Consider the following 23,270-nt stretch of genomic DNA (forward strand, 5'->3'; position numbering starts at 1 on the left):
TTGTGAGTTTTGATTGGTCTCAGAAGTTGCCTGCGAATACATATGCGAGGCTCCAGATGGCTCAGATTTTCTCTTCCAGGCAGGTGGAGAGAGGGTCATCCCTCATTCAGTCAGAGGCTGAGCTGAGCCAGGGCTGGCCGCAGTGTGACAAGGTGCAGCCCACCTGTGGCTCTGCCCTGTTGTAGGTTCTGTGCCCTTCAGGGCTTTCAAATCAGACCCTGGCATGATTGCTGTGGCCTCTCCTCCCAGTGGACCCAGAAATCTAACCTCCGACTCCTTGGCACCTGAGACCGTGGAAGACTTCTCTTTGATTTCCAGAGGCTTCCTACTTGAGTTTTAAACTTCCGCCCCTCATGCCTTCGGAGTTAGGCAGATGTTTTAAGGGGAGAACTGACCATTTGTTTGGCTTAAGTCTCTGCTTCTTTCTCCTGGGATCTTGACCTCTCAAGTTTTGTTTTTCTCGACCAAAAAGCTCTGCAGGTTCTCCATCCCTCAGCAACGGCTTTCTGCCTGGGAAAACTCTAGATTCCCGGCCCCGAGCCCGTGACCAGAATGCAAAACGCTCAGGGAGAAAGTGCTGGGGAAAGTCCTCCCCTGCCCCGGTAGCCCCATCTCTGGAATCTTGGCCTGCCTGTCTGCGTGGCTTCTGTAGCTCTTAGACCTTCAAACAGATTTAAAAATTGTATGCAGCTCCTCTAGCTGTGCACGGAGGGGAGCCGTTCCGCCATCTGGACGCACGAGTCCTCCTTTGTTTTTCATGCTTGGCGTCAATGCATACTTTCTCTCCAGAGCCATAAGCAGAGTCTCCTGTATGTTCTTGTAACACTTTCCAAGATAAAGTTCTAGCTCTATTTTTCAACATGGGACAGCCAGTTGTCCGATACCAATCTCACCCAGTCCCTGCAATGCTGCTTTATCATATGTTGGCTTTGTCTGTGTGTGTGTGTGTGTGTCTGTCTGTGGCCAAGCTCCATCTTTTCCATTGATCTCTCTGTTCTTGTGTCACTACTAGACTTTGTAAATTATTGTAGCTTTAGAGTAAATACGATAGCTGCCAGGGGATGCACCCCCTCTTTGTTCTTATTTTTCAAAACTCTCTTCCAAATACTTGCCAAATTCCACTGAAAATCCTGATGGAATATTTTGCTTACTGGAATTGCGCTGAATTAATATAGCTAAGTCTGAGGAGAATTGAACATTTTGCAATGTCAAATTGAACATCTTTCATAAATATTTTCTTCGTTTCTAATTATTACTATTTCACCACTTGGGAATCACTTATTCAAAGGGTACGGCCTTTATTTTTAAGGCATGAGGCCCGTTGCTAAAGGCTTGCTAGAAATCTCACCCCAGTTTGCATTCTCACCAAGAATTCATGACCTTGTTCCTACTCTTCCCACTCCAGCCAGCATGTCCTAAGGCTTTTCTCAGTTTAGAAAGGGCAAAGATTTTCCAGCACAAGGAAACATGGATTCTCAGAAAGGCACGTCCTCCAGTCCACCCTGGACGGTCATTCATGGATGTAAGAAGGTGAAACAGTGTTGGAAAAAACGTTCCTGGTGTGTAGATGAGGGAGCACTTGGTCTGTGAGGGGCTGTGGGGTGGAGCTGGGCATGATTCCAGCCCCTGAATTCTGCTCCACCCACCTGGGCTTCTGCTCGTGTCCTGGACCCGTTGGCCCTCAGCTGTTGGCTGGCCTGGCAGTTCCCTCTCTCCCTGTAGCCTCTGGAAGAGCTGTGTTGCCTGAGGGGACGGTCCTGCTCCGTGCCCAGCCTGCTCTGGGAAGTTCTGGGGAGCCTAGGAGCTGGCCCTGGGACTTTACAGCATTGACCTCAGCCCTGGCCATGCCCTCCCCCATCTGTAGAGAGAGGGTCCCCAGGGTCTCTGCAGGCCCCTCCTGCTCTTGGTCCTGGGGTCCATGTACAGAGGTCCCTGCCCCATTCTAGAAGGGGGTCTTTGGGCCAGATTCTCCTGAGGGTGTCCATTACAGGCAGGGAGACTGAGGCAGAAGCTTCCCTTTTCAGAAGGGGAGAGGTCATGGGACCTCAGTGTTCCATGGAATCACTCTCCCGGCTCACCCGAGTCTCGTGGGCTCTGCTCTGTCCATTCATCTTGGGCCCGTGGGCTTCCAGCCCAGGGAGGGACAGCCCTCTCGAGCCGGCACAGACCTGGCGTGGAGCCTGCCCGGGGCCTGCGTCCTTGGGAGGTGGGGGGTGCCTCCTCCGTGTGAGTGTGACCTGCAAGTGGACGTGAGGGTCAGCTTCACATTCACACCTGGGTGGTGGCCAAGCAGGCCCAGGGAGCGGCAGCCGCGTGCAGAGGCTCACTCCGTGGTGGCCAGACAGTGGCCGCGCCCTTGCCCTCCTTCCTCAGGCATTTGCCCCAAGCCTGGCCACACCGTGGGTTCCCTCTTGGCTTTCCCCTTTTGTTTGTTCTTAAAATTTTTCCAAAGTAACATGAAGACGTGGCATCCAGGTCCATCAGGGCTGCGAGTCTCCACGGGAGCAGCAACCCCGCCCGGGCCTCACCCTCCACAGTCCGGTTTTGGTTTTGTCTGATCCGTTTAGATCCCACTGGGACAGAGTCAGCTTTTCTGCCCCATCGCACTGCTAACGACCCCACCGCATGCAACGCGTCTCCCCGTCTTCCTGCTGTGTTTCCTGTGTGTTGGTTAGTATTTTGTGTTTACACCAGCAGAACTAGTGGACATTCTTTCCTGCTGCTCTCAGGGGTGCACTCTGCTTATATTCTCTTTCTTGAAGAACATGGTGTCAGGAATGAGTGATAACGTAATGCCTGGGGTCATCACTGATCTCTCCTCAAACCCTCTGGTGGATGCTTCTCCGCGTAGGGAGACCACCTCCCGCCTCGCAGCCCCGTCTTCTTCCTGGCTGGGTCCCCTCCATTGCCCTCTGATGAGGGACGTCCCCCCCTCGAGGCAGCCCCAGGGTCCTGCTGGGACCCCTTCACCATCCTCCGGGCTGGGCCCGCACCCACGTCTGCCCCACCAGCCACCTACCTGCTGGAGCACAGGTTCTAGCCTCCTGCAGTCTTCCTGGGTCTTCCTCTCACCCTCCCTCCCGGTTGTGCTGTGGCTGAGCTCAGAGTTCTGGGCCGAAAGTCGCCATTCCTCAGCACTTTGAAAGTGTTTCTTCATCTGGTATCCCTGAGATGCTGGTGCCATTCTGAGTCTCCATCCTTTCTCTCTGGAAGCTTCTGGAATCTTCCCTTTAGCCCTGAGGTTCTGAGATTTCACAGTTTGCTGTGGTTTCTGACCTTTTATAGCAGGTGGGGTAGGTAGACCCTTTGAATTTGGAGACTCATGACTGGCTGTGCTGGGAAGTTTTCTTGAATTATTTCTTTAGTAGCTTCTTTTCATTGATCCCCAAATTTTATTTCTCTTCTCACACAGAAAATTACTTAGTTGTATTTCCAGCCTTTTTATTTACTTCTGAAGGTCCTGTTTTCATAGTCTTAATTTCCAAGGACTCTTTCTTATTCATTAAATGGTCCTTTGAAAAAAAGCTACTTCACTTGCTCGTGGGTGAGTAAATTTCCTTTCTGAGGATATTAATTACAAGGTGTTGAAACATTTTTGTTCTTCTCTTCCTGCTTTGTCTCTTTCTGCTGTGCTCCTTTTCTGTTTGCTTTAGTCTCTGTATTGCTTGCTAGAGGCTGTGGTCCTGTTTCCCCAGCAGAGGACCCTGCCCTCTTCCCTGGCAGCCAGCAGGTGGGGGCCCTGCAGCAGGAGGAGGAGGCTGGGGTCCCCCACTACTGGGCATCTTCACTGGGCTTTTCACACCCACCTTCAGCGGGTCCTCAGAACTCCAGGCTGGACCAAGCCTCACTCTCCCAGAGGGTAGCCTCTGGCCTCCTGCCTGATGATGGCATGGGGTGGGGGGGCAGGTCCTGGATATTCACCGGGTGGGGATGGTGGTCTCGGGGTCTTCATTACTCTGCTGGGGCTGCCATAACAAAGTACCACAGACTGAGGGCTTAGACAACAGAAGTGTATTGTCTCACAGTCTGGAGGCTGGAAGTCCCAGATGTGCAGGGTGGTTCCCTCCAAGGCCGTGGGGGAGAACCACTGCCTGCCTCTCTCCTGTCTTTTGGCGGCTTACCCCCAGTCCTTGGCTTGTAGACCTCTGTCTTTGTCTTCACGTGGTACTCTCCGTGTGCGTCTCCTTTTATAAGGACGCTGGTCACCCTGGGCAGGGCCCACCTCACTCCAGTGGGACCTCATCTTAACCAGTTATAGTGCCAGGACCCTGTCCCCAAATAAGGTCACGTTCTGAGGTCCTGGGGTTTAGGACTCAGCATGTGAATTTTCAAGGGATACAATTTAACCCATGACATGGCCTGACCCTCCCTCTGCTAACTTTCCACAAACACCTGTTTTCGGTCCCACCCAGCCGCTGACCTTCAGAGGCACCCGGAGTCTTTCCGGGTCCCAGAGAGCGAATCGGCTGTTTCTGGTTAGGCTCCAGCTTTCCTAGGCTCCTCTCATCCCGTTGGCGTTCTTTCCTAAAACTCGCGGCATTTCTCACCCGCAGCTGCCCTGCTCCGTTCCTCTTCCTGTGGACTGGTTATCCGAGCAGGTGTCACAGCCGGAAACATCTGCGCTGCCCTTGTGGATATTGTTTCTAACTCGCGTCTCCCTTTTTCCCAAGGTGTCTCCTGTGCCCGCTGAGGCTCCCGCCGCCACTAGGAGTGACCCACAAAGGCCGCAGAGATGGCTGGGGCCTCGGTGAAGGTGGCGGTGCGCGTCCGCCCCTTCAATTCCCGAGAAATGAGCCGCGACTCCAAGTGCATCATCCAGATGTCCGGAAGCACCACCAGTGAGTATCGCGGCTGCCGGGCCCTCGGGGTTGCCGTTGCTGCTGGGCCCTCGGGGCCGTGGCTGCTGGGCCCTCGGGGTCGCCGTGGCTGCTGGGCCCTCGGGGCCGTGGCTGCTGCTGGGCCCTCGGGGCCGTGGCTGCTGGGCCCTCGGGGCCGCCATGGCTGCTGGGCCCTCGGGGCCGTGGCTACTGGGCCCTCGGGGCCGCCATGGCTGCTGGGCCCTCGGGGCCATGGCTACTGGGCCCTTGGGGTCGCCGTTGCTGCTGGGCCCTCGGGGCCGTTGCTGCTGGGCCCTCGGGGCCGCCGTGGCTGCCGGGCCCTCGGGGCCGCCGTGGCTGCCGGGCCCTCGGGGCCGTGGCTGCTGGGCCCTCGGGGCCGCCGTTGCTGCTGGGCCCTCGGGGCCGCCGTGGCTGCTGCTCCCTCGGGGCCGCCGTGGCTGCTGCTCCCTCGGGGCCGTTGCTGCTGGGCCCTCGGGGCCCTGGCTCCCTCCTGGTCCACCCGGGGTGTCGGTCTCCTGGGGCTGCAGTAACAAATGACCACAAACTGGGTGGCTTAAAACAACGGAAATTTATCCTCTCGTGGTTGTGGAGGCCAGAGTTCAAAACCGAGGTGTTGACAGGGCCACACTCCTCTGGAGGAAGATCCTTCTTGCCTCTCGTGGCTTTTCCAGTTGTGGCCGCCAGGTTGGCCTGCGGCCGCATCACCCCAAGCTCTGCTGTCATCACGTGGCTTCTTCCCTGCATGTCTGTGTCTTTGTGTGACCTGATGACCATGGGATGTACCCTAATCCAGTGTGACCTCATTTCAACAACTGACTACATCTTCAAAGGCCCTGTTTCTCACGTTCTGAGGTTCGGGGTAGACAGGAGTTCTGGCGGGGCCGCTTTTCAACCCAGGGCACAAGGTTCCTGTTTCTTGTCTTGTTTCAGCTGCGTTTTACTTTGTCTGCTCTTCTGTTTTGTTTCTAATTGAAAGTCATCTTAAGCCTTTCTGAGAAGTAGGAGGCCTGGGGTCAACAGGGTGAACAGGGAGTAGGAAGAGACAGAATGGCAATTTCGAGAAGGTCAGAAGGACAGGCATGGCCTCCAGGGCCCCTCTAGTGCGCAGGACCCGGCTGCCGGAGCCGCAGAGAGGACTTAGCCCCGGGCCTCCCCTTTTGCTCTTTCTGGTGCCACAGACTTTGTCCTGAGTTGGGGCACGTTTGCAGAAGAGTGGACAGAGCCCAGTGTGCAGCTCAAGGAGTTCTCAGCAGCACCCCACTGCTGAGAACAGAGCGATGCCGGCACCCGGAAGCCCCCCTCCCCGGCCCCACCCACCCTTACCCACAGGGGAGCCGGCATCCTTGCTTCTAACACTAGGTTAGAGGCTTGTTTGGGGTCCCCTGGAAGTCAAACCAGTGTTTGGCATCTCCTGCTGGTCAAGAGCCCACCTCCACGCTCGGTGACTTAGAGCAAGAATTCGCCGTCCTCTCTCCCAGCTGTGGGTTTGGCAGGGCTCAGCCGGGAGGTTTGCACCTGGAGCTGCTGCCGTCACCGTCACCGCAGGCTCCCGTGGTGCGCCTGCACCTGAGTAACCCCACCCCCTCTGTCATCCACCGGGTTGGAGGGAGGGGCTGCCCCAGGGGAAGGGCGCTCAGGGCTGATGGCGGCTGCCGCCCTAGGCCTCTTCTGGGGCTGAGGCTTCGGGCGTGGCTGGGGGTCTCTGCAGGAGGCCCTGGAGCAGGTTGTGGAGGCCCCACTCAGAGCCTGTGGGGGGTCTGTTGGGCATATCTGGGGGCTCATAGTGACTCTGTGAGTGGTGCTGCCTCTGCTTGGTCCCTGGAAGCAGAACTGAGGTGAGGATTTGGGTGCCAAGAGCTTATGTGGGAGGTGGTCCCTGGATGCACTGCGGGGGTGCAGAAGCTGCGAAGCAGCAGGTGAGCAGGTGGCCGCCACGGGCAGCGGGGGCTCAGCTCGCTGGGACCCTCTGAATACAGAGTGCACCTCTGGGCTGTCCTCCCCAGGAAGCTGGGGGTCTTGTTCAGCTGCTGCCCAACGCGGGCGGAGGGTCCGTTCAGGTCCTGGCTCTCTTGTATCTCCAGCCTGGCCCCCTCGAGGCTGGAGAAAGTGCTCAGGAGGTGTGACTCAAGCCTTAAGGTGGGAAGCCAGGGACTGTGACCGCAGGTGGGAGCGTGACCCTGGGTGGGCAGGCGGCATCTGCACGAGGAGCTGATAGGGTTGCGGCCACATCGCTGTTGGGTGACCCAGGACATCAGGAATGGCTGTGAGAATCCCCGTCCATGCTGGGTCAGGCCCCAGCGGCATAGTTGCCACCTTAGACATTAGCTGGGGGTCTCAGCTTGAGGGGCTCACAGGTGACCAAACCCTACGGGAACCTGTAGAATGGACAGAAAGAACAAAGGATCAGAGGCCGACCCTGTGTCTCCCCTGGAACCTGGGGGCGGTCCAGGACAGGGTGGGGCAGGTGTCACAGAAGCAAAGAGCTGGAGATGATGGCGGGCTGCACTCAGGGGAACTTCTGATCCACCTGGGGCCTGAGAGACAGAGAGAGACAGAGACGGAGAGAGAGACAGAGACAGACAGAGACAGAGACAGAGACAGAGAGAGAGATAGAGACAGACAGAGATAGAGACAGAGAGAGAGACAGAGAGAGAGATAGAGACAGACAGAGGGAGACAGAGAAAGACAGAGAGACAGAGACAGAGAGAGAGATAGAGACAGAGATAGAGACAGAGACAGAGACAGACAGAGAGAGAGAGAGATAGAGACAGAGAGACAGAGAGAGAAATAGAGACAGAGACAGAGACAGAGAGAGAGATAGAGACAGACAGAGATAGAGACAGAGAGAGAGATAGAGACAGAGAGAGAGACAGAGAGAGAGATAGAGACAGACAGAGGGAGACAGAGAAAGACAGAGAGACAGAGACAGAGAGAGAGATAGAGACAGAGATAGAGACAGAGACAGAGACAGACAGAGAGAGAGATAGAGACAGAGAGACAGAGAGAGAAATAGAGACAGACAGAGACAGAGACAGAGACAGAGATAGAGACAGACAGAGACAGAAAGAGACAGAGAGACAGAGACAGAGAGAGAGATAGAGACAGAGATAGAGACAGAGACAGAGACAGAGAGACAGAGACAGAGATAGAGACAGAGAGAGAGATAGAGACAGACAGAGACAGAGACAGAGAGAGAGATAGAGAGACAGAGAGAGAGATAGAGACAGAGACAGAGACAGAGAGATAGAGAGACAGAGACAGAGAGAGAGATAGAGAGAGAGAGACAGAGATACAGAGAGAGAGATATAGACAGAGAGATAGAGAGAGAGACAGACAGAGGCAGAGAGAGAGATAGAGGGAGACAGAGTTAGAGACAGAGACAGAGACAGAGAGAAAGACCAGAGAGAGAGAGAGACAGAGAGAGAAACAGAGATAGAGAGAGAGAGACAGAAAGAAATAAAGAGAGAGACAGAAAGACAGAGAGAGAGACAGAGAGACAGAGAGAGACAGAAAGACAGAGACAGAGAGAATGACAGAGACAGAGAGAGACAGAGACAAAGAGAGACAGAGAGAGACAGACAGACACAGAGAGAGGCAGCCCCCAGCACAGGGAAGCCTGCCTGAGGAGTGGCGTCGGAGGGCGGGGTGAGCTCTATTCCGGGGGGTCCCGGGCCAGGGGCTAGGGCGGGGCAGGCGGCTCCAGAGCCGGCCGGAGGCAGAGGCTCACAGGAGCTGGGTTTGGGCAGCAGCTCACGGTCGTTTTGTCAGGGTAGGAGCTGATCTGCCAGCCCTGTCAGCGGGGGCGGTGACGTACTCCTTGAATCTCAAAACGAGGGGCACAGCAGGAGACCCCAGTTCTTGGAACGTGCCACCCGGAATCTCCACTGTGACACAGAAATTAGAACGCTTAAAAGTCGGTTTAAATTCTTATCCTGTAATCATGGCCTTGATAACAGCGCTCTTCATCTGAAACACGGCAAATCTAGCAGTTCTGTGAGCCAAATTGTATGTGATGTGTGCTTCTGTCCCTATAGCTGGGACCCTATTTCCAAATAAGGTCACTGTCTGAGGTTCCGGGAGAACACTGTTCAACCCAGGACAGTGCCTGGAGGGGAGGGACCCGCCCAAAACCACAGGGTGATGTCTTCAGGGCCGGGCCCCCAGCCTTCCAACTGGACCCTGGCAAGCTGGGCCCAGTGTGTGCTTTCAGGGAATGGACCACCATTCTGGAAGGTCCACCGGGACCCTACTGACCAGCAGCCCCCGTGCGGTCTCAAAACCTAACCCATCCGAGAAGTCGGCCCCATTTGCCATCACTATTCTAGAATGTTCTGGGCTCCAAATACAGTGAGACTGGGCCTGGGAGTCCACAGCAGGCAGCTTGGTTTTGCCAGGAGGTGGTGACGCGGTGCAGGCCTTTCTGTTAGCGGAACGGCTCCACACACGTGGTGTCAAAGGACGGACCCCGGGGGCCAGCAGAGTCCTGGTCAGCAGCCTTGGCCGACGGTGCTGGGGGCCTGCCGCCACTGGCTGGCCCCAGGCCAAGATGCCCCTGTACTCCCTGCCTTGAGCGGCCTCTCCCCGGGGGCCACCGTGAGAGTCGCGACGGGCTCTCCACTTGCAGGGTTAGGGTTGGGGTTAGGGCTGCCTGCGCCCCTCAGGGTTAGGGTCAGGGTTAGGGTCAGGGTCAGGGTTGGGGTTAGGGCTGCCTGAGCCCCTCAGGGCTGAGGTGCTCCCACGGTCCAGGTGGGGAAACGAGGCCTGGTGGGGTCAGGTCAGCACACATCGCTGAGCTCCAGCCTGCACCAGGCTCCACTCCTGGCATCGGGCCCCACGGAGCAGGGCAGAGGCTCTCACTGCCCTGGGGGTGACGCTCCAGTGGGGACACGGAGATGGAACTAGACGGGCCGGTGACAAGGGCCACAGATCGCAGTCAGGCAGGCAGTGACGGGCGTGGGGGGCCTTGCCGGGGGCGTGGAGCGTGGGGGCCAAGTCAGGTCAGTGGGAGGAGCCGTCGCTGAGGGCTCATGAGGACCGGCACGGCCCCGTGTTGAGAACGTCCCCGAGACTCCCGACACTGAGGTCTCGGTCTCCGTTTTCACGAGGCCCCTCGCTCGCTCTCTCTCTCCTGTCTCTCTCTCTCTCTCACACACACACACACACACACACACACACACACACACACACACACACACACACACACACACACACACACACCCTGTCTGCCGATTTCCGTGGTGTCAGTGCTCTCCCCACGGTGCAAGCTACCCAGGGTTTAACCACAGACCCGTGGAATTCCGCAGAGCTGGGCCACGGCTCCCAGAAGGGCGGGCGCCGCACGCGGCTGTGGGGTTTCAGGCTCTGAGGACACGGCTTCCCTTGCTTAGCTGCTCCCGCCCCCTGTTCAAGCTGGGCCCTCCCAGCTGTCGCCTTTGTCCTCTGTGCTCCTGCAGCAGGGGCAGAGGGCACGGAGCCCCCCGCTCAACAGCCCGCGGTCCCGTCCCCCTCCTCAAACCCACGGGAGGAAGCGACCCGAGAGCTGCCCGGGAAGCCCCTCGCCACCAAATCGCCTCAGTGCCGGCAGGGGGCTGCCGTCCAGGCCTAGTCCAGGCAGGTCGCCCTGGTGAGGGCTCCCAGGCGTCGGTGGAGAGCAGGCCTGGGGTGGAACCTGGGGAGCGCCGTCCCCTCTGGAGCGCAGAACCCCATCTGTGATCACGGAGACACCACAGGACCCCCGCAGGACACCTGGGGGTCAGGACCAGGGCAGGGGTCAGAGCCACTCCAGGGGACCCCGCCCAAGGGGGAGGGGGCAGGTGACAGCAGTTCCCGCGGGCCAGAGCAGCTCTGCCTGGTGGTCCCCACTGCGGGCTCTCCTCGTGGCCCACTCCGCGTTCACTGACCCTCGCAGCCGGCTGTCCCCTGCCCACCCAGCGTTCCTTGAGCACATCCGTGCCCCGTCCCTGGTGGGGGGGTCGTCAGGGAGCTCCCGGTCCACACAGGGTATACAGCAGACGCCCCGCACCAGGACACAGTCAGAGCAAGGTCAGCGGGGGGGCAGGTGTCGCAGCCCGCGAGCAGGAGTGGCTGGGTGGGGTGGGTGGAGGTGGGGCACTGGTGGGCGCCGTCGGGGGCCCTGCCCAGGTTGCCTGCGCTCCGGAGATGCCGTGACTGTCGTTCCCATGGCGCCGGCGTTACCGTGCTCGGGTTCTGGCGGCCGCATCCCCAGGTCCAGCAGGAGTTGAAACCGGGATGGCGAGGTCTCCTCTCAGCCTCACTCCTGGGGCCAGCATGGACGTGACCCCCCTCGGCTCCAAAGAAAGGGCTGTGATGGTCAGTCACCTGCTCCCTCCTGCCGGCCTCCCGAGGGTGCCGGGTCATCTCCCAGAACCCATAAAGCCTGGGGTCTGGGACCCAGAGCCGGTCGGCTCCTGCCCGCCAAGCCGTGGCCCGGGGCAGCTACCGAGTGGGGTGAGGCTGTGGGAGTCCCAGCGTCCCAGGGCTCCGGAGCAGAGCACCGTGGACTGGACGGCTTAGGTGGCAGCTCCTGAGGTGCTAAGTCCCCGATCAGGGTGTCGCCGGGTTGGTGCCTTCTGGGGTCCAGAGGGAGAATCCGTTCCCTGCCTCTCCAGCCCCGAGTGGTTTTCTGGCAATGCCGGCATCCTCTGGCTTGCAGAAGCACCATCCCAGTCTCCCCCTCCCCCTTCACATGGCCTCCACGCTACGTGTGAGTCTGTGTCAAATTTCCCCTTTCATGAGACACCAGTCATGTTGGATTAGGGCCCACCTGACTCCAGTATAACCTCATCCTTACCAGTTACGTCTGCAAGTATGTAAGTAAGGTCACATTCTGAGGTCCTGGGGGTTAGGACTCAACATGTGAATTTTGAGGGGTAGAATTCAGCTGCAACAGGGCCAGGGCTTGTCCCCTTGGTGTGAGCTACAGGTCACCCTGGACATGTGCTGGTGGGGAAGGGTGGGGTGTCCTGGAGTCCAGAGAGGCGAGGCCCCCAGCCCACTGCAGCTGGGGAAAGCCAGTCCAAGGGGTTGGCAGACATGTCTTTCATCTCCAAGTAGGTGGGGGAATGTGGCCCTCAGATGGGATGACGTGGAGCGGTGGCCTGGAGCCCTCGCCCACCAGGACAGCCCAAGTTCCTGGTGGAGGTGAAAACCCCCGGCCAGGTGGGCCCTCGGGGGTCCTCGGGGTCCTCTACCCACACAGACATCGGGGGTTCAGACAGCGTCCCAGAGGGCAGCCTGGCGGGCGCGGGGGCCGCAGCCCCTTCTGCCCAGCCACCGAAGACGTGCCGCCCGCTGGGCCCGGGCCTCAGGGAGCCGAGACCTGTCCAGGGCCTGGGAACATGGGATGCCTCAGCCCTGCCTGGGGGGCTCCCGGGGTGCCCAGCAGGCCCGGCGGTGTGTGCCGGTGGCATTGCTCCTCCTTTGATGAACCGACGTTTTGTGAGCACCGCCTCCTGCCAGCCCAGGTGCAGCTGCTGGAGGAGGGGGACGGGTTGGGAGAGGACCTAAGCAGAGGACAGTCCCACAGCCCCTGAGAGCAACCTGGACGGGACCTGCAGGTGCCCCGGCAGGAGGAGGGACACGTGTGGTGTCCCTGCGGGGGGACAGCCAGCACGCCCCCGACATGGATGAGCACGCGGGCGTGATGGGGCCCCAAAGCAGCAGGGACGCGGCTGTGACTGTGCTGCACCTCCCAGCGCTCGCATGCAGGGCAGACAAGACAGACCTGGGCTGGGGGGGAGTGGGGTGTGGACCCGAGAGGTGGGACGGGCCAGGGGCTCGAGGTCTGACCCAGTGCCTGTGCCAAGGGACTGTTCTGGGCTGCCTTGGCGGGGGTTGGGGGGAGGTCAGACAGGGTAGGGGGCAGAGATGGCTGGTCTGCCTGGAAACAGGGCCCTTGTCGCTGCCCATTGGCATGGGGGCTGGCTTTGTTGGGGCCAAGGCCTCTGAGGACCCCGCCTCCCTGCCCTGGGGTCCCCCTCGGGCGGGCGCATCCAGGGTCAGCCTGTCCCTGCAGCACAGCGCTGAGCGCCATGCCTGTCCCCTCCCCGCAGCCATCGTTAACCCCAAACAGCCCAAGGAGGTGCCCAAGAGCTTCAGCTTCGACTATTCCTACTGGTCACACACTTCGGTAAGCCCAGGGCTGGGGTTCCAGGGGGTGGGCTGCTGCCGTGCGGGTGCCAGCGCAGCCCTGCCCGCTGTGCGGCCCTCAGCCAACGCCTTGACCTCTCTGCGCCAATGGGCCGAGGGACCACCCCGCTCCTCTGCAGGGCCGACTGGGAGGTGGGGGCACAGGTGTGAGGCCTGTGGGGAGGGACCTGCTTTCCTGAGCCGCCTTGTGTGAGCTGTGACACACACTGCCCAGCTGCGGCAGGGACCAAGGGGCCATCAGCCCACTGGGGGCAGTTTCCCAGGGTCCTAGCCGTACAGCCGTTTGCCTGCCAGCCTCTCCTCTTCCCCAGACACCCCAAGCTCGGTGTCCGAAGCGGAAGCTGCCCCCCTGGCGCCAGCCCCTGCACGCCCTCCCCCGCCCCCTGGAGCCTGGGAGAGCCCCGGACCTTGCGCCTCCACATCCCCCATTGGGCCTACACCAGTCCTCCCATCCCCCAGCCTCCTGAACCTGAGAAGGTGTCCAGGCCGCCTGCCCCAGGGCCAGGGCCACCTAGGGTCACACCTTGAGCGCCTGGTCCTGGGACGGCCCCAGGGCTCCCCATTTCACCTTCCCCATCCAGCCCCGCCCCTCACGTCGTCAGGGTAATCCTGGGCCTGCCTAAAGTGACCGCTGTCTTCAGGACAGCGTCCAGGGGTGATAGCCAGGACCATGGACTCCTTGGGCCCCTGCCCTGCTGCCTCTCCAGCCCCACCTCGTCACCCCCACAGCTGCTACCTTGAGCACCACGTCATGTACCCCCGCCTCTGGGCCTTTGCACATGCTCTTCCCACTACTAAAATGCCCTTCCACTCTGTCTGGCCCTAGACTGGCTGGCTCCTCCCACCCTTCCCTCCGGAAGCTGCCTCCCAGGCAGGACTATTTCCCCTCTCCGGGTCTCCTGTGAGTGGATGGGCCGGGCAGGCGTCCCTCCCCACGGTGCTGTGGCCCTGGCGCCCGGAGGCCCTGGGTGCGACGCAGTCTCTCAGTGAACATCGTGGGCCGAGAGCCCAGCACGGCAGGCCCAGCCCCCTGCAGCTGCTACCCTCCTTGTCCCGCAGCCGGAAGACATGAACTACGCCTCGCAGAAGCAGGTGTACCGCGACATTGGCGAGGAGATGCTGCAGCACGCCTTCGAGGGCTACAACGTCTGCATCTTCGCCTACGGGCAGACCGGGGCCGGCAAGTCCTACACCATGATGGGCAAGCAGGAGAAGGACCAGCAGGGCATCATCCCGCAGGCACGTGGTGGGGGGGCCGGTGAGGGGGACCAGCAGGGCATCATCCCGCAGGCACGCAGCGGGCGGGGGGACCCGGTGAGGGCAGGACAGGCAGGCGAGCACAAGCTGAGACCCGGGAGAGCAGGGGGCCGGGAGGGAAGGTAAAGCATGGGGGTGGCGGGGAGGGCAGGGCAGGAGGGGCAGCGTGGGGCAGACGGGCTGTGAAGGGGCTGGAGACCCAGATCCGAGGGTGGGGAGCTGCGGGAGGGCCCCAGGCCTGGGCAGTGCCCACCATGGTCACACCCATAAGACAGGGAGGCTGGGACAGCTGCTGGTAGGGGCCGACTCTTCCTGGGAGGGCTGTGAGGGCTGGAGTTCCCGGCAGGGAGAGGCCCGGGACAAGGGGACGCCCACGGGGTGGGTCTCTGAACCTGAGCTGGTCAGTACTTGACCTGGTCAGGGCAGGGGAGAGTGCTGGGTGGTCTGTCGCATGGCAGACCCTCCACCTCATGCAGGCAAGGATGATGCAAGGAACAGGAGGGGATCAGACGTCAGCTGGGGGGCCCCCGAGTTAGCAGAAGACAGTGGCTCCTTGGCTATAGGCCGTCTCAGTGCCTTTAAGGTGGAGCGGGAGGGTGCGGGAGGGGCCCGGGAGAGCAGAGTCCAGCCTGGGTCGCAGGGGCCACAGCACCTCGAGGGGTGAGGCTCTGGGCACAGCCCAGCCTCACGTCTGGTGGTGTGCTCTGTCCCTGCAGCTCTGTGAGGACCTCTTCTCCCGAATCAACGACACCACCAACGACAACATGTCCTACTCCGTGGAGGTAGGGCTCTCCGTCACCCGTCCCTCGGAGCGTGGCTTTACTGACTTAAAGCCAGTGCCCGCCACCGGTCTGTGCCCTTAGCTTGTCATTCACGCGTGCATGTGGCAAACGTGCCAGCCCACGCCGGGCACAGGAGCGAAGGGCAGTGTCCGCTCTGCAGTGTCTGCTGAGCAGCTGCTCCGAGCTGCGTGGCCCGGGTGGCCCCGCTGTGACCGTGTTGGGTGAGCCCCCGGCACGGCTGTGTGTGGGGAGGGCCAGGCAGGGGGTGGGCTGACACCCCCACTGACATGTTCGTGCGGGGGGCCTGGCCGCACCGTGTGCTCCCCCCCCCAGAGGTCCCTGATGTCCTCGCTGCCCCGCAGGTCAGCTACATGGAGATCTACTGCGAGCGTGTCCGTGACCTCCTGAACCCCAAGAACAAGGGCAACCTGCGCGTGAGGGAGCACCCGCTGCTGGGGCCCTACGTGGAGGACCTGTCCAAGCTGGCTGTCACCTCCTACAATGACATCCAGGACCTCATGGACTCAGGGAACAAGGCCCGGTGTGTGCGGGGTGACGTGCCCACCCTCCCTGCCCTCCCCCTCCCACCCGCGCAGCTCCGAGTCTCTCCGAGGAACACCTGTCCTTGGGGTGCCTGTTGGTATCCCCATGGGGTCTGTCCAGCAGCCCCCATGGAGGTGTGGGCCTCGTGGGCCTAAGGACATCAAGGGCACATGCCAGCCCATGGGGGCCTCCAGCTCCCCCAGGAAGGGGACGCTGTCGCCTACACAGGGTCTGCTCCTCGTGGGGGGTCAGGCTGTGCGCCCTGGGGGGTGGTGGCTGCCCTGGGTGGGGCCAGGCTGTGAGGACCAGCCCTGCCTGCTTGGAGGGCAGATGGCCCTCTGGACAGGGGCATGTGGGGAGGGTCGGCCACAAGGTGCTGCCGGCCACGAGCTATTGGTCTCCGTGACCACGCTGCCCTGGGCTTCCCAGCCTAGGAGGGTCTGCCCTGGTTGTCGTGGCAACAGTCCCCCTGCCTTCTGCCACGCAGGGACTCGCGGGAGGGTGAGGATCCCTGGCCAGTGGCCTACCCTGCACTCAGTAGGGGTCCCCAGGGGCTCTTCCACCTCTGTGGAGGCAGCTGTCGGGCAGCGAGCCCAGCCTGGGGGCTTCCCTGGGGGCTCTGCACGGCGGCGACATCGGGACCAACCACTGGCCTCCACTTGGCAGCCTCGGGCCTTCTCCCCCACGGCTGTGCTGGCCCTCCCCGGATTGGCCGGTGTGGATGGACAGTAGAGCCCCCTTTCCCTTCTGGGGGCCTTTCCACGTCACAGCCTGCAGGCCGCCGCCCAGGGGGCTCTGCTCAGCCCCTGGGAGCAGGACATCCCCAGTCACGGGGCCCCGAGTGCCAGGCTCGAGTCGGGGCCGAAGGAGCCGCACCGGACGCCGTGGGGCAGGCAGTGTGGGCCCTGCCCGAGCCCTACAGGAGGCACGGTCGCCACCAGGCCGGGCAGGGCGGCCCCGGGAGCCCGGGGAGCTGACGTCTAGTGACCTGGTCAAGCGGGCCGGCAGCACCAGCGGCCCACACGCCCGACCACGGGACCCTGGGTGACAGTGTGTGGCTTCTGTTCCCCAGGACCGTGGCGGCCACGAACATGAACGAGACCAGCAGCCGCTCCCACGCCGTCTTCAACATCATCTTCACGCAGAAGCGCCATGACGCAGAGACCAACATCACCACAGAGAAAGTGAGTTCAGCCTCGGCGGGCGGGGCCCCGGGCCGGCGGGTGGGGAGGCCCAGCCGGGTGCCGGCCCATGAGGCGTGGGCGCGGGCCGTTCCCTGCCCAGCCCGGGCTTCGGTGAGGGGCTGGCCAGCCCTGCGAGACCACCTCTTCTCGGTGTTTGGCGCCACGTGGCTGGGGAAGGGACTGAGTGGAGGGGCCGTGGACCCTGGAACAGCCTCCTGCCAGGCGGTTATGGTGGAGACTGTAGGCCCAAGGAGGGACGTCTCCGGGGCAGCCCCACTGGCCGGAGGCGCCTCGGGGGCCTTTGGAGGGCGGTGTCGAAGGCCGCAGGTTGTGAGTGCCCGTCACAGGCTGGCCGTGGGCCCTGGTGCAGGCTGGGGGTGCCCCTCACCCCGTGGGCACCGGCATCTGTGAGCACAAAGGAGAGGCTGTGCTGAGCGGCCCTGCCCACTGCCCCCGCCCCAGATGCCTTTCCCATGAGCCTTGGCCTTGTCAGTGGACCCAGGCAGGCGCCTCGTCTCCTGGGGCCTTTATCCAGACACGCTGACTGTGGGCGCTGCAGGGGCAGTAGGGCGGGCGCCCTCCGTGGCTCTGACCCTAAGCATCTCGATTTCTCTGACTGGGCACCCTGCCAGCCAGGCCCTGCTCCCGGGGGCAGCACCCTGAGGTCCACAGAGTGGCTGGGGGAGCTCGGGGTGCTCAGTCCCCGATGAGGCTGGGTCACCCCGGCCTGGCGCCGTCCTCCCGGGGGCCTGGCTGCGGGCTGCCTGCAGCTCCCACCCCTCGGGCTCAGGGCAGCGGGCAGGCCCACCAGGCGACTCCTGCCCGCAGCCCTGGGCTTCCCTGGGTGCATGTGTCTGCCTAGCCCGGGCTGGGCGAGTGCTGGGGAGGGAGCCCCTGCCCAGTGCCCGGGCGGCTCCGGGGGCAGCGGGCAGTGGGGGAAGGGGCTCCCGGAGCCAGGTTCAAATCCCACCACACGGTGAGCCTGGTCTGTGGAACGGGTGATAGCGACAGTGACGTGCAGGTGACGAGCGGCCAGCAGGCAGGGAACAGCTGGGTGCCAGGTGCCCGGGGCAGAGGCCGTGCAGCCTCCCAGGGAAGGTGGGCTCCTCCTCAGAGGAGCTGAGAGCAGGGCCGCTGTGCTCCGCAGGGTTGGGCGCTCCGGCCCCAGGGAGGGGGGCCCCTGCAGGCCGCACCCAGGGGAGGCGGGGGCCACGCAGCGTCACAGCTCCTGCGCGTGACACACGTGTCCCCGCAGGTGAGCAAAGTCAGCCTGGTGGACCTGGCCGGGAGCGAGCGGGCCGACTCCACGGGGGCCAAGGGCACGCGCCTCAAGGTAGGGCCGCCCCCACCAGGGTCCCCACCGACTTGCCGGAGGGGCCTGGCGCCCAGTGGCTGCAGGGCGTCTCGGGTGGTCGCCCCCTTTGCCCCTGCTCTCGTGGGACGGGGAAGCGGGAAGGGTCAACGGTGCAGGGCTGGGCGCTGGGTCTCCATCAGGGCCGAGTGGTCAGGCCCGGTCCTGCCGGAGCGAGGGGCCTGAGGCCTCCTGACGCCCGGCCTCGTCTTGCCCGCGCAGGAGGGGGCCAACATCAACAAGTCCCTGACCACCCTGGGCAAGGTCATCTCCGCGCTGGCCGAGATGGTGAGCGGCTCCAAGCGCTGCGGTCGGGTGGCCTCGGGGGTGGGGGGCCCTGCTGGGGAGGTGCCGGGAGCGGCCACCTGTCCCTGCTGTGGGGCCAGGTTCACGGAAAAGCCCAGAGGCTTGGAGGTGAGGGGGTCCCCGGGCTGGAGATGGAGCCACGACCCTGTCCCTCCCCCGAGCCTCAGTTGTCCCACCTGTGAAATGGGGACGTGCCGCCTCCCCACAGGGCCCTGGGGGCGGCCTTGGGCTGCGGGCGGGGCAGGGGCCTTGGGTGGCCCCCGGGCTGTCGGGAGGAGCCGGGACCCCCGGGCTGAGGGGCTGGGCCTGGGGGGCGGTGGAGGGGAGGCAGTGTAGTGCGGGGGGCTCGGGCGGCTCGGGCTCCCCCCACCGCTTTGCCCCTGGGCCCGGCGTGCTCCGTCCTCAGACCCTGTCTTTGCCTCTGCAGGACTCTGGGCCCAACAAGGTAAGCATCTTCTTCCTCGCTTCTCGGGGAGCGGGGGGGGTCTCAGCCCTCTCGGGCGGGCGGGGGGTGCCTGAGAAGCAGAGCCGGGCCGGGGCCGGTGCGGGGAGAGCAGCCCGCGGGGGTGGATGAGAGATGGCGGGAACTGAGATCATGGTGAATGAACGGCGAGGAGCCTCGTGGAGGACAGAACGGGGCTGCGAGGGTGACCCTGAGCAGGAGGGTGGCCTCCCGCCCGCGTGGCTGGGGGGCCGGGGGCGTCGTGGCTCCGGGGCTGGGGGCTGGGGAGCACCCCGGGGGAGGAAGCACCGGGCGGGAAGCCCGCCGAGCGTGTGACGCGCTGAGGTGGAAGAGCCTGGTTTGTGTGAGGAGCGGTGGGAGGAGGCGCGTGCGGTGGCGGGGGTCCCAGGAGCGCCGTGAGGGGCTCCGTGAGGAGCGGAGAGAGCGCGCGGACCGCGACACCGGGCGAGGCTGTGAGAGGAAGCGTGAGACGCTTTGGGGGCAAATGCGAAGGACCCGTGTGATGGGCTGTGTGACGAATTGTAGGCAAGCGTGGACCGTGTCGGGGGAAGCGAGCGGGTAGCTCTGTGAGGAGGCGGAGGGACTCTGGGCGCTGCGAGGAGCTGCGTGAAGGCTGAAGGGCCACGTGTGACAGGCGCGGGCATGTGTGCGGCACTGGCAGGAACTGTGTGCAGAGCTGTGCTGCAAGCGTGACGCTCTGTGCAGGGACTCTGCGTGAGGAGGCGAGTGAAGCTGCAGCACAGCGGGAACTGTGAGGGGCTCCGTGAGGAGCTGCGAGAGGAGCTAGGTGTGGACCTGCTGTGTGAGGAGACACGTGAGGACGTGTGAGGTCTTGCGTGTGGCGGGGAGAGAGCCGTGCGGAACCTGGGCTGTGAGGAACAGCGTGGGGTGGGGCCTGGGAGGGGGCCTGTGCAAGAAGGTGTGAGGAGCGTGTGGGAACATGTGCAACGACAAGCAGAATCGTTAGGAAGCGTGCGGATTCGGGGGAACTGTGGAAACGTGAGAGGAAGTGTGGGAGGTGGTGTGAGGACCTGTGAGGGACATGCGTGTGGAATTGTGTGGGGACGCGTGAGAAGACGTGTGGAAGTGCGTGAGGGAACCTGTGGGAGCTCTGAGAAGCTCTGAGTGGAACTGGGAGGCACTGTGTGCTGAAGTGTGTGAGGAGCTGGGTGTGACTGTGAGAGACTGTGGAGGTGTGAGAGGAAGTGTGAGGAACTGTGTAGAACTATGAGGAACTGTGTAAGAAACTACGTGAGGAACCGTGTGAGGAACCGTTTGAGGAACTGTGAGGAGCCGTGTGAGGAACTGTGAGGAACCATGTAGAACGGTGTGAAGAACCATGTGAGGAACTGTGTGAGGAACCGTGTGAGGAACCGTGTGAGGAACTGTGAGGAGCCATGTGAGGAACTGTGAGGAACCATGTAGAACGGTGTGAAGAACCATGTGGGGAACTGTGTGAGGAACTGTGAGGAACCATGTAGAACGGTGTGAAGAACCATGTGGGGAACTGTGTGAGGAACTGTGAGGAACCATGTAGAACGGTGTGAAGAACCATGTGAGGAACTGTGTGAGGAACCGTGTGAGGAACCGTGTGAGGAACTGTGAGGAGCCATGTGAGGAACTGTGAGGAACCATGTAGAACGGTGTGAAGAACCATGTGGGGAACTGTGTGAGGAACTGTGAGGAACCATGTAGAACGGTGTGAAGAACCATGTGAGGAACTGTGTGAGGAACCGTGTGAGGAACCGTGTGAGGAACTGTGAGGAGCCATGTGAGGAACTGTGAGGAACCATGTAGAACGGTGTGAAGAACCATGTGAGGAACTGTGTGAGGAACCGTGAGGAACTGTGTGAGGAACCGTGTGGGGAACCGTGTGAGGAACCGTGTGGGGAACCGTGTGGGGAACCGTGTGAGGAACCGTGTGAGGAACCGTGTGGGGAACCGTGTGAGGAACCGTGTGAGGAACCGTGTGGGGAACCGTGCGGGGAACCGTGTGAGGAACCGTGTGGGGAACCGTGTGAGGAACTATGTGAGGAACTGTGTGGGGAACCGTGTGATGGAAATAGGAAGGGACTGTGAGGGGCTGCGATGGAGACTTTGCAGGAACAGAGCGAGACCAGTTTGGGGGCTCAGCGCCTGGAGCCGGGAGCGTGGGGGCCCGTGGGCGATGAGGCCAGAGGGCCGGGCCTGACCCGCTCCACAGCGTCACCAGGAAGCAGCTGACTGTGATCTAGCGGAAGCGGCCATGGGTTGGCCGGAGGCTCAGGAAGACTGACTGCAGCTGGCTGCGCCCTCGGGCTGCCGTGTGAGGAGCCACTGGCAGGAGGGGCGGCTGCGGTGGCCGGCAGGACGGCGGAGGGTCGGGGCGGCGAAGGTCCTGGAGCTGAGGCACTCGTGGCCGGGCGGGCGGAGTGGAGGGAGCCACCAAGTCAGAGGCGCCGCTTGGGCTCCTCATGGGGTGAGCGGGTGACCGTGGGGCATTTACTGTGGGAACGAGGAGCGTGACAAACGTGGCAGAGAATTCACCCTCAGGGGTCAAATGATTAAGCACAAGGTGGAAGTGGAGTCTCCTCACCCCCCAAGCTTGCGGTGGGAAGGAAGCTGCGCTTTGGTGGCCAGACGCCACCACACCTGCTCTCGCGGGGGAGCCGCCCCCCAGCGGCGGGTCTCGGAGCGTCCGTGACTCGCGGGCCCTGCAGGCTCCCCTCCGGGTGATGCGTCTGTGCCCTGAGGAACGCCCTCGCGGGGCCCTGGGGGCCGCTGCGGCTGCCGAGCAGACGCTCCTGAGGCAAAAACGTGCGCGAACGAGGGAGGCGGGGAAGCCCCCGCGCCGCGCTTGGTGGTGCCCGCGGGAGCCCCGTCCTGACGGGGGTAGCGGGTGCCGAGGGGGACCAGGTTGCTGGGGGCTTTGGAGCCGCTTAGGCGGGACGGGCCCGGGCCTGGCGCAGGCGCAGGCGGCTTCGCGTGCACGGGGAGGGGCCCCGCAGGGCTTCCTGCAGGCGAGGGGCCTCTTGCCCTCCGTCAGCAGAGCTGCTGGCGGTGTTTGTGGGGCGATGGGCTCGCGCTGGTCCTTCTGACGGCGCGGAGCGAGGACGCACTGGCCCCGGCCCCTGGCATCAGCCCGCCCGGGCTCGGCCGGCCGTGTGGCCCAGACACACTGTGGCGACGGAGGAGGGGGGAGGCCGGAACGTGCTAGCAAGTCCCTGGTCGCAGCCCGAGCGGAGGCACTGGGACTGGGGGGCGGAGAGGCCCTGGGAGCAGCCCCACCCCGAGCCCCAGGCGCCTGGACTTCGGGGACACACCCGTGCTCGAGCCCCTCTTCCCTCCCCCTGCGGCGGCTCGGGGCTGACCTTGGACGCTCCTCTCCCGCAGAACAAGAAAAAGAAGAAGACAGACTTCATTCCCTACAGAGATTCGGTGCTGACCTGGCTTCTCCGGGAAAACCTGGGTGAGGACTCGCCCGGCCCGGCCGCCGCCGTCCTCCCCGGCCTGGGCGGGTGCCCATGCTTCCCGGGCTGTGCAGCGAGCCCGGGGGCTCCTCCGGGGGCCCGGGCCAGGGGTCAGCAGTAGGTTAACGACGCCAGGCCCGGGGACCCGGATGGCCCTTGGGGCTGCACATGAGCAGACACTGTGTCAGCGCTCCTGAGCCAGGACCCACCCTCTGGGCCTCGGTGATTCTGGGGAGCCCCGGCTGGCTGACCCTGCACCCCAGAACCAGCCTAGCTGGTCCGCGGCTCGGGCCAGCGTCGGGTGCAGTGGCCGGCCTCCCGGTGGAGGAGAGGGCAGATGGGAGACCCCGGGGGCAGGTGGGCCCCCAAGAGAGGACGCGAGAGTCACAGGAGTGAGTGTCCCTTCACCTGAGATGCAGCCTGGACGGAGGCCTCTGCCCCAGGGCCACACCCAGGTCCCGCCCCAGGGTGGGTGGGGAGGCCCTTCACAGCATGGCACCCCGAGCCCTTCGCGGCATCGCCTCGCAGTCTGCTGGAGGCCACACCCTGGGGATGTGGTCCCCGGGACACAGGTCCCTGTGGGTCCGTGCGTTTCCTGATGCTGGGATCCACGTGACCCGAGCTGGGAATCTGACATGAAACGTTAAGAAACGTATCAAATAAGAAGGATAAAAGTGAAACGTTTATGGAGCAGAAACAGTCCTTGTAGTAAACGCCATAAAACTCTCCACAACTTTTCTCTTTATTATGGGGAGGGGGAGGCCTGTTGGTTGTAATGTGACCCCAAACGTCGGAAAAGCATGGTTTTATGTAGACGAAAAGTGAGCAGGGTGCCCGGCGCGGTGAGGGAGGCCGGCCGCCTGCTGTCTGCTCACCTCCCAGCTACGCCTGTGCGGGCGGAGGGCAGGGGGCGCAGCAGCGGGGCTGA

The 23,270-nt window shown here is 62.7% G+C and overlaps 1 protein-coding gene across 23 annotated transcripts in view; it reads left to right on the forward strand.

The window, feature by feature from the left end:
* KIF1A (kinesin family member 1A) overlaps positions 1 to 23,270 on the forward strand; it is a 90,687-nt gene that overhangs the window by 15,465 nt on the left and 51,952 nt on the right. For 21 of the 23 annotated variants that reach the window (XM_060301580.1, XM_060301582.1, XM_060301583.1 and 18 more), the window contains exons 2-11: positions 4,671 to 4,838; positions 12,911 to 12,987; positions 14,067 to 14,246; positions 14,981 to 15,046; positions 15,409 to 15,587; positions 16,662 to 16,773; positions 18,029 to 18,106; positions 18,347 to 18,412; positions 18,858 to 18,875; positions 22,266 to 22,341. In XM_060301580.1, coding sequence (XP_060157563.1) covers positions 4,733 to 4,838; positions 12,911 to 12,987; positions 14,067 to 14,246; positions 14,981 to 15,046; positions 15,409 to 15,587; positions 16,662 to 16,773; positions 18,029 to 18,106; positions 18,347 to 18,412; positions 18,858 to 18,875; positions 22,266 to 22,341 — 958 coding nt within the window. In that variant the 5' untranslated portion in view covers positions 4,671 to 4,732. Of the gene's footprint in view, positions 1 to 4,670; positions 4,839 to 12,910; positions 12,988 to 14,066; positions 14,247 to 14,273; positions 14,298 to 14,980; positions 15,047 to 15,408; positions 15,588 to 16,661; positions 16,774 to 18,028; positions 18,107 to 18,346; positions 18,413 to 18,857; positions 18,876 to 22,265; positions 22,342 to 23,270 lie in introns of those variants that run through there. The other 2 variants (XM_060301602.1, XM_060301601.1) reach the window with 2 other exon arrangements.

Source organism: Globicephala melas, chromosome 7 (genome assembly GCF_963455315.2).
Source record: "Globicephala melas chromosome 7, mGloMel1.2, whole genome shotgun sequence".
Classification (NCBI taxonomy): Eukaryota; Metazoa; Chordata; class Mammalia; order Artiodactyla; family Delphinidae; genus Globicephala; species Globicephala melas.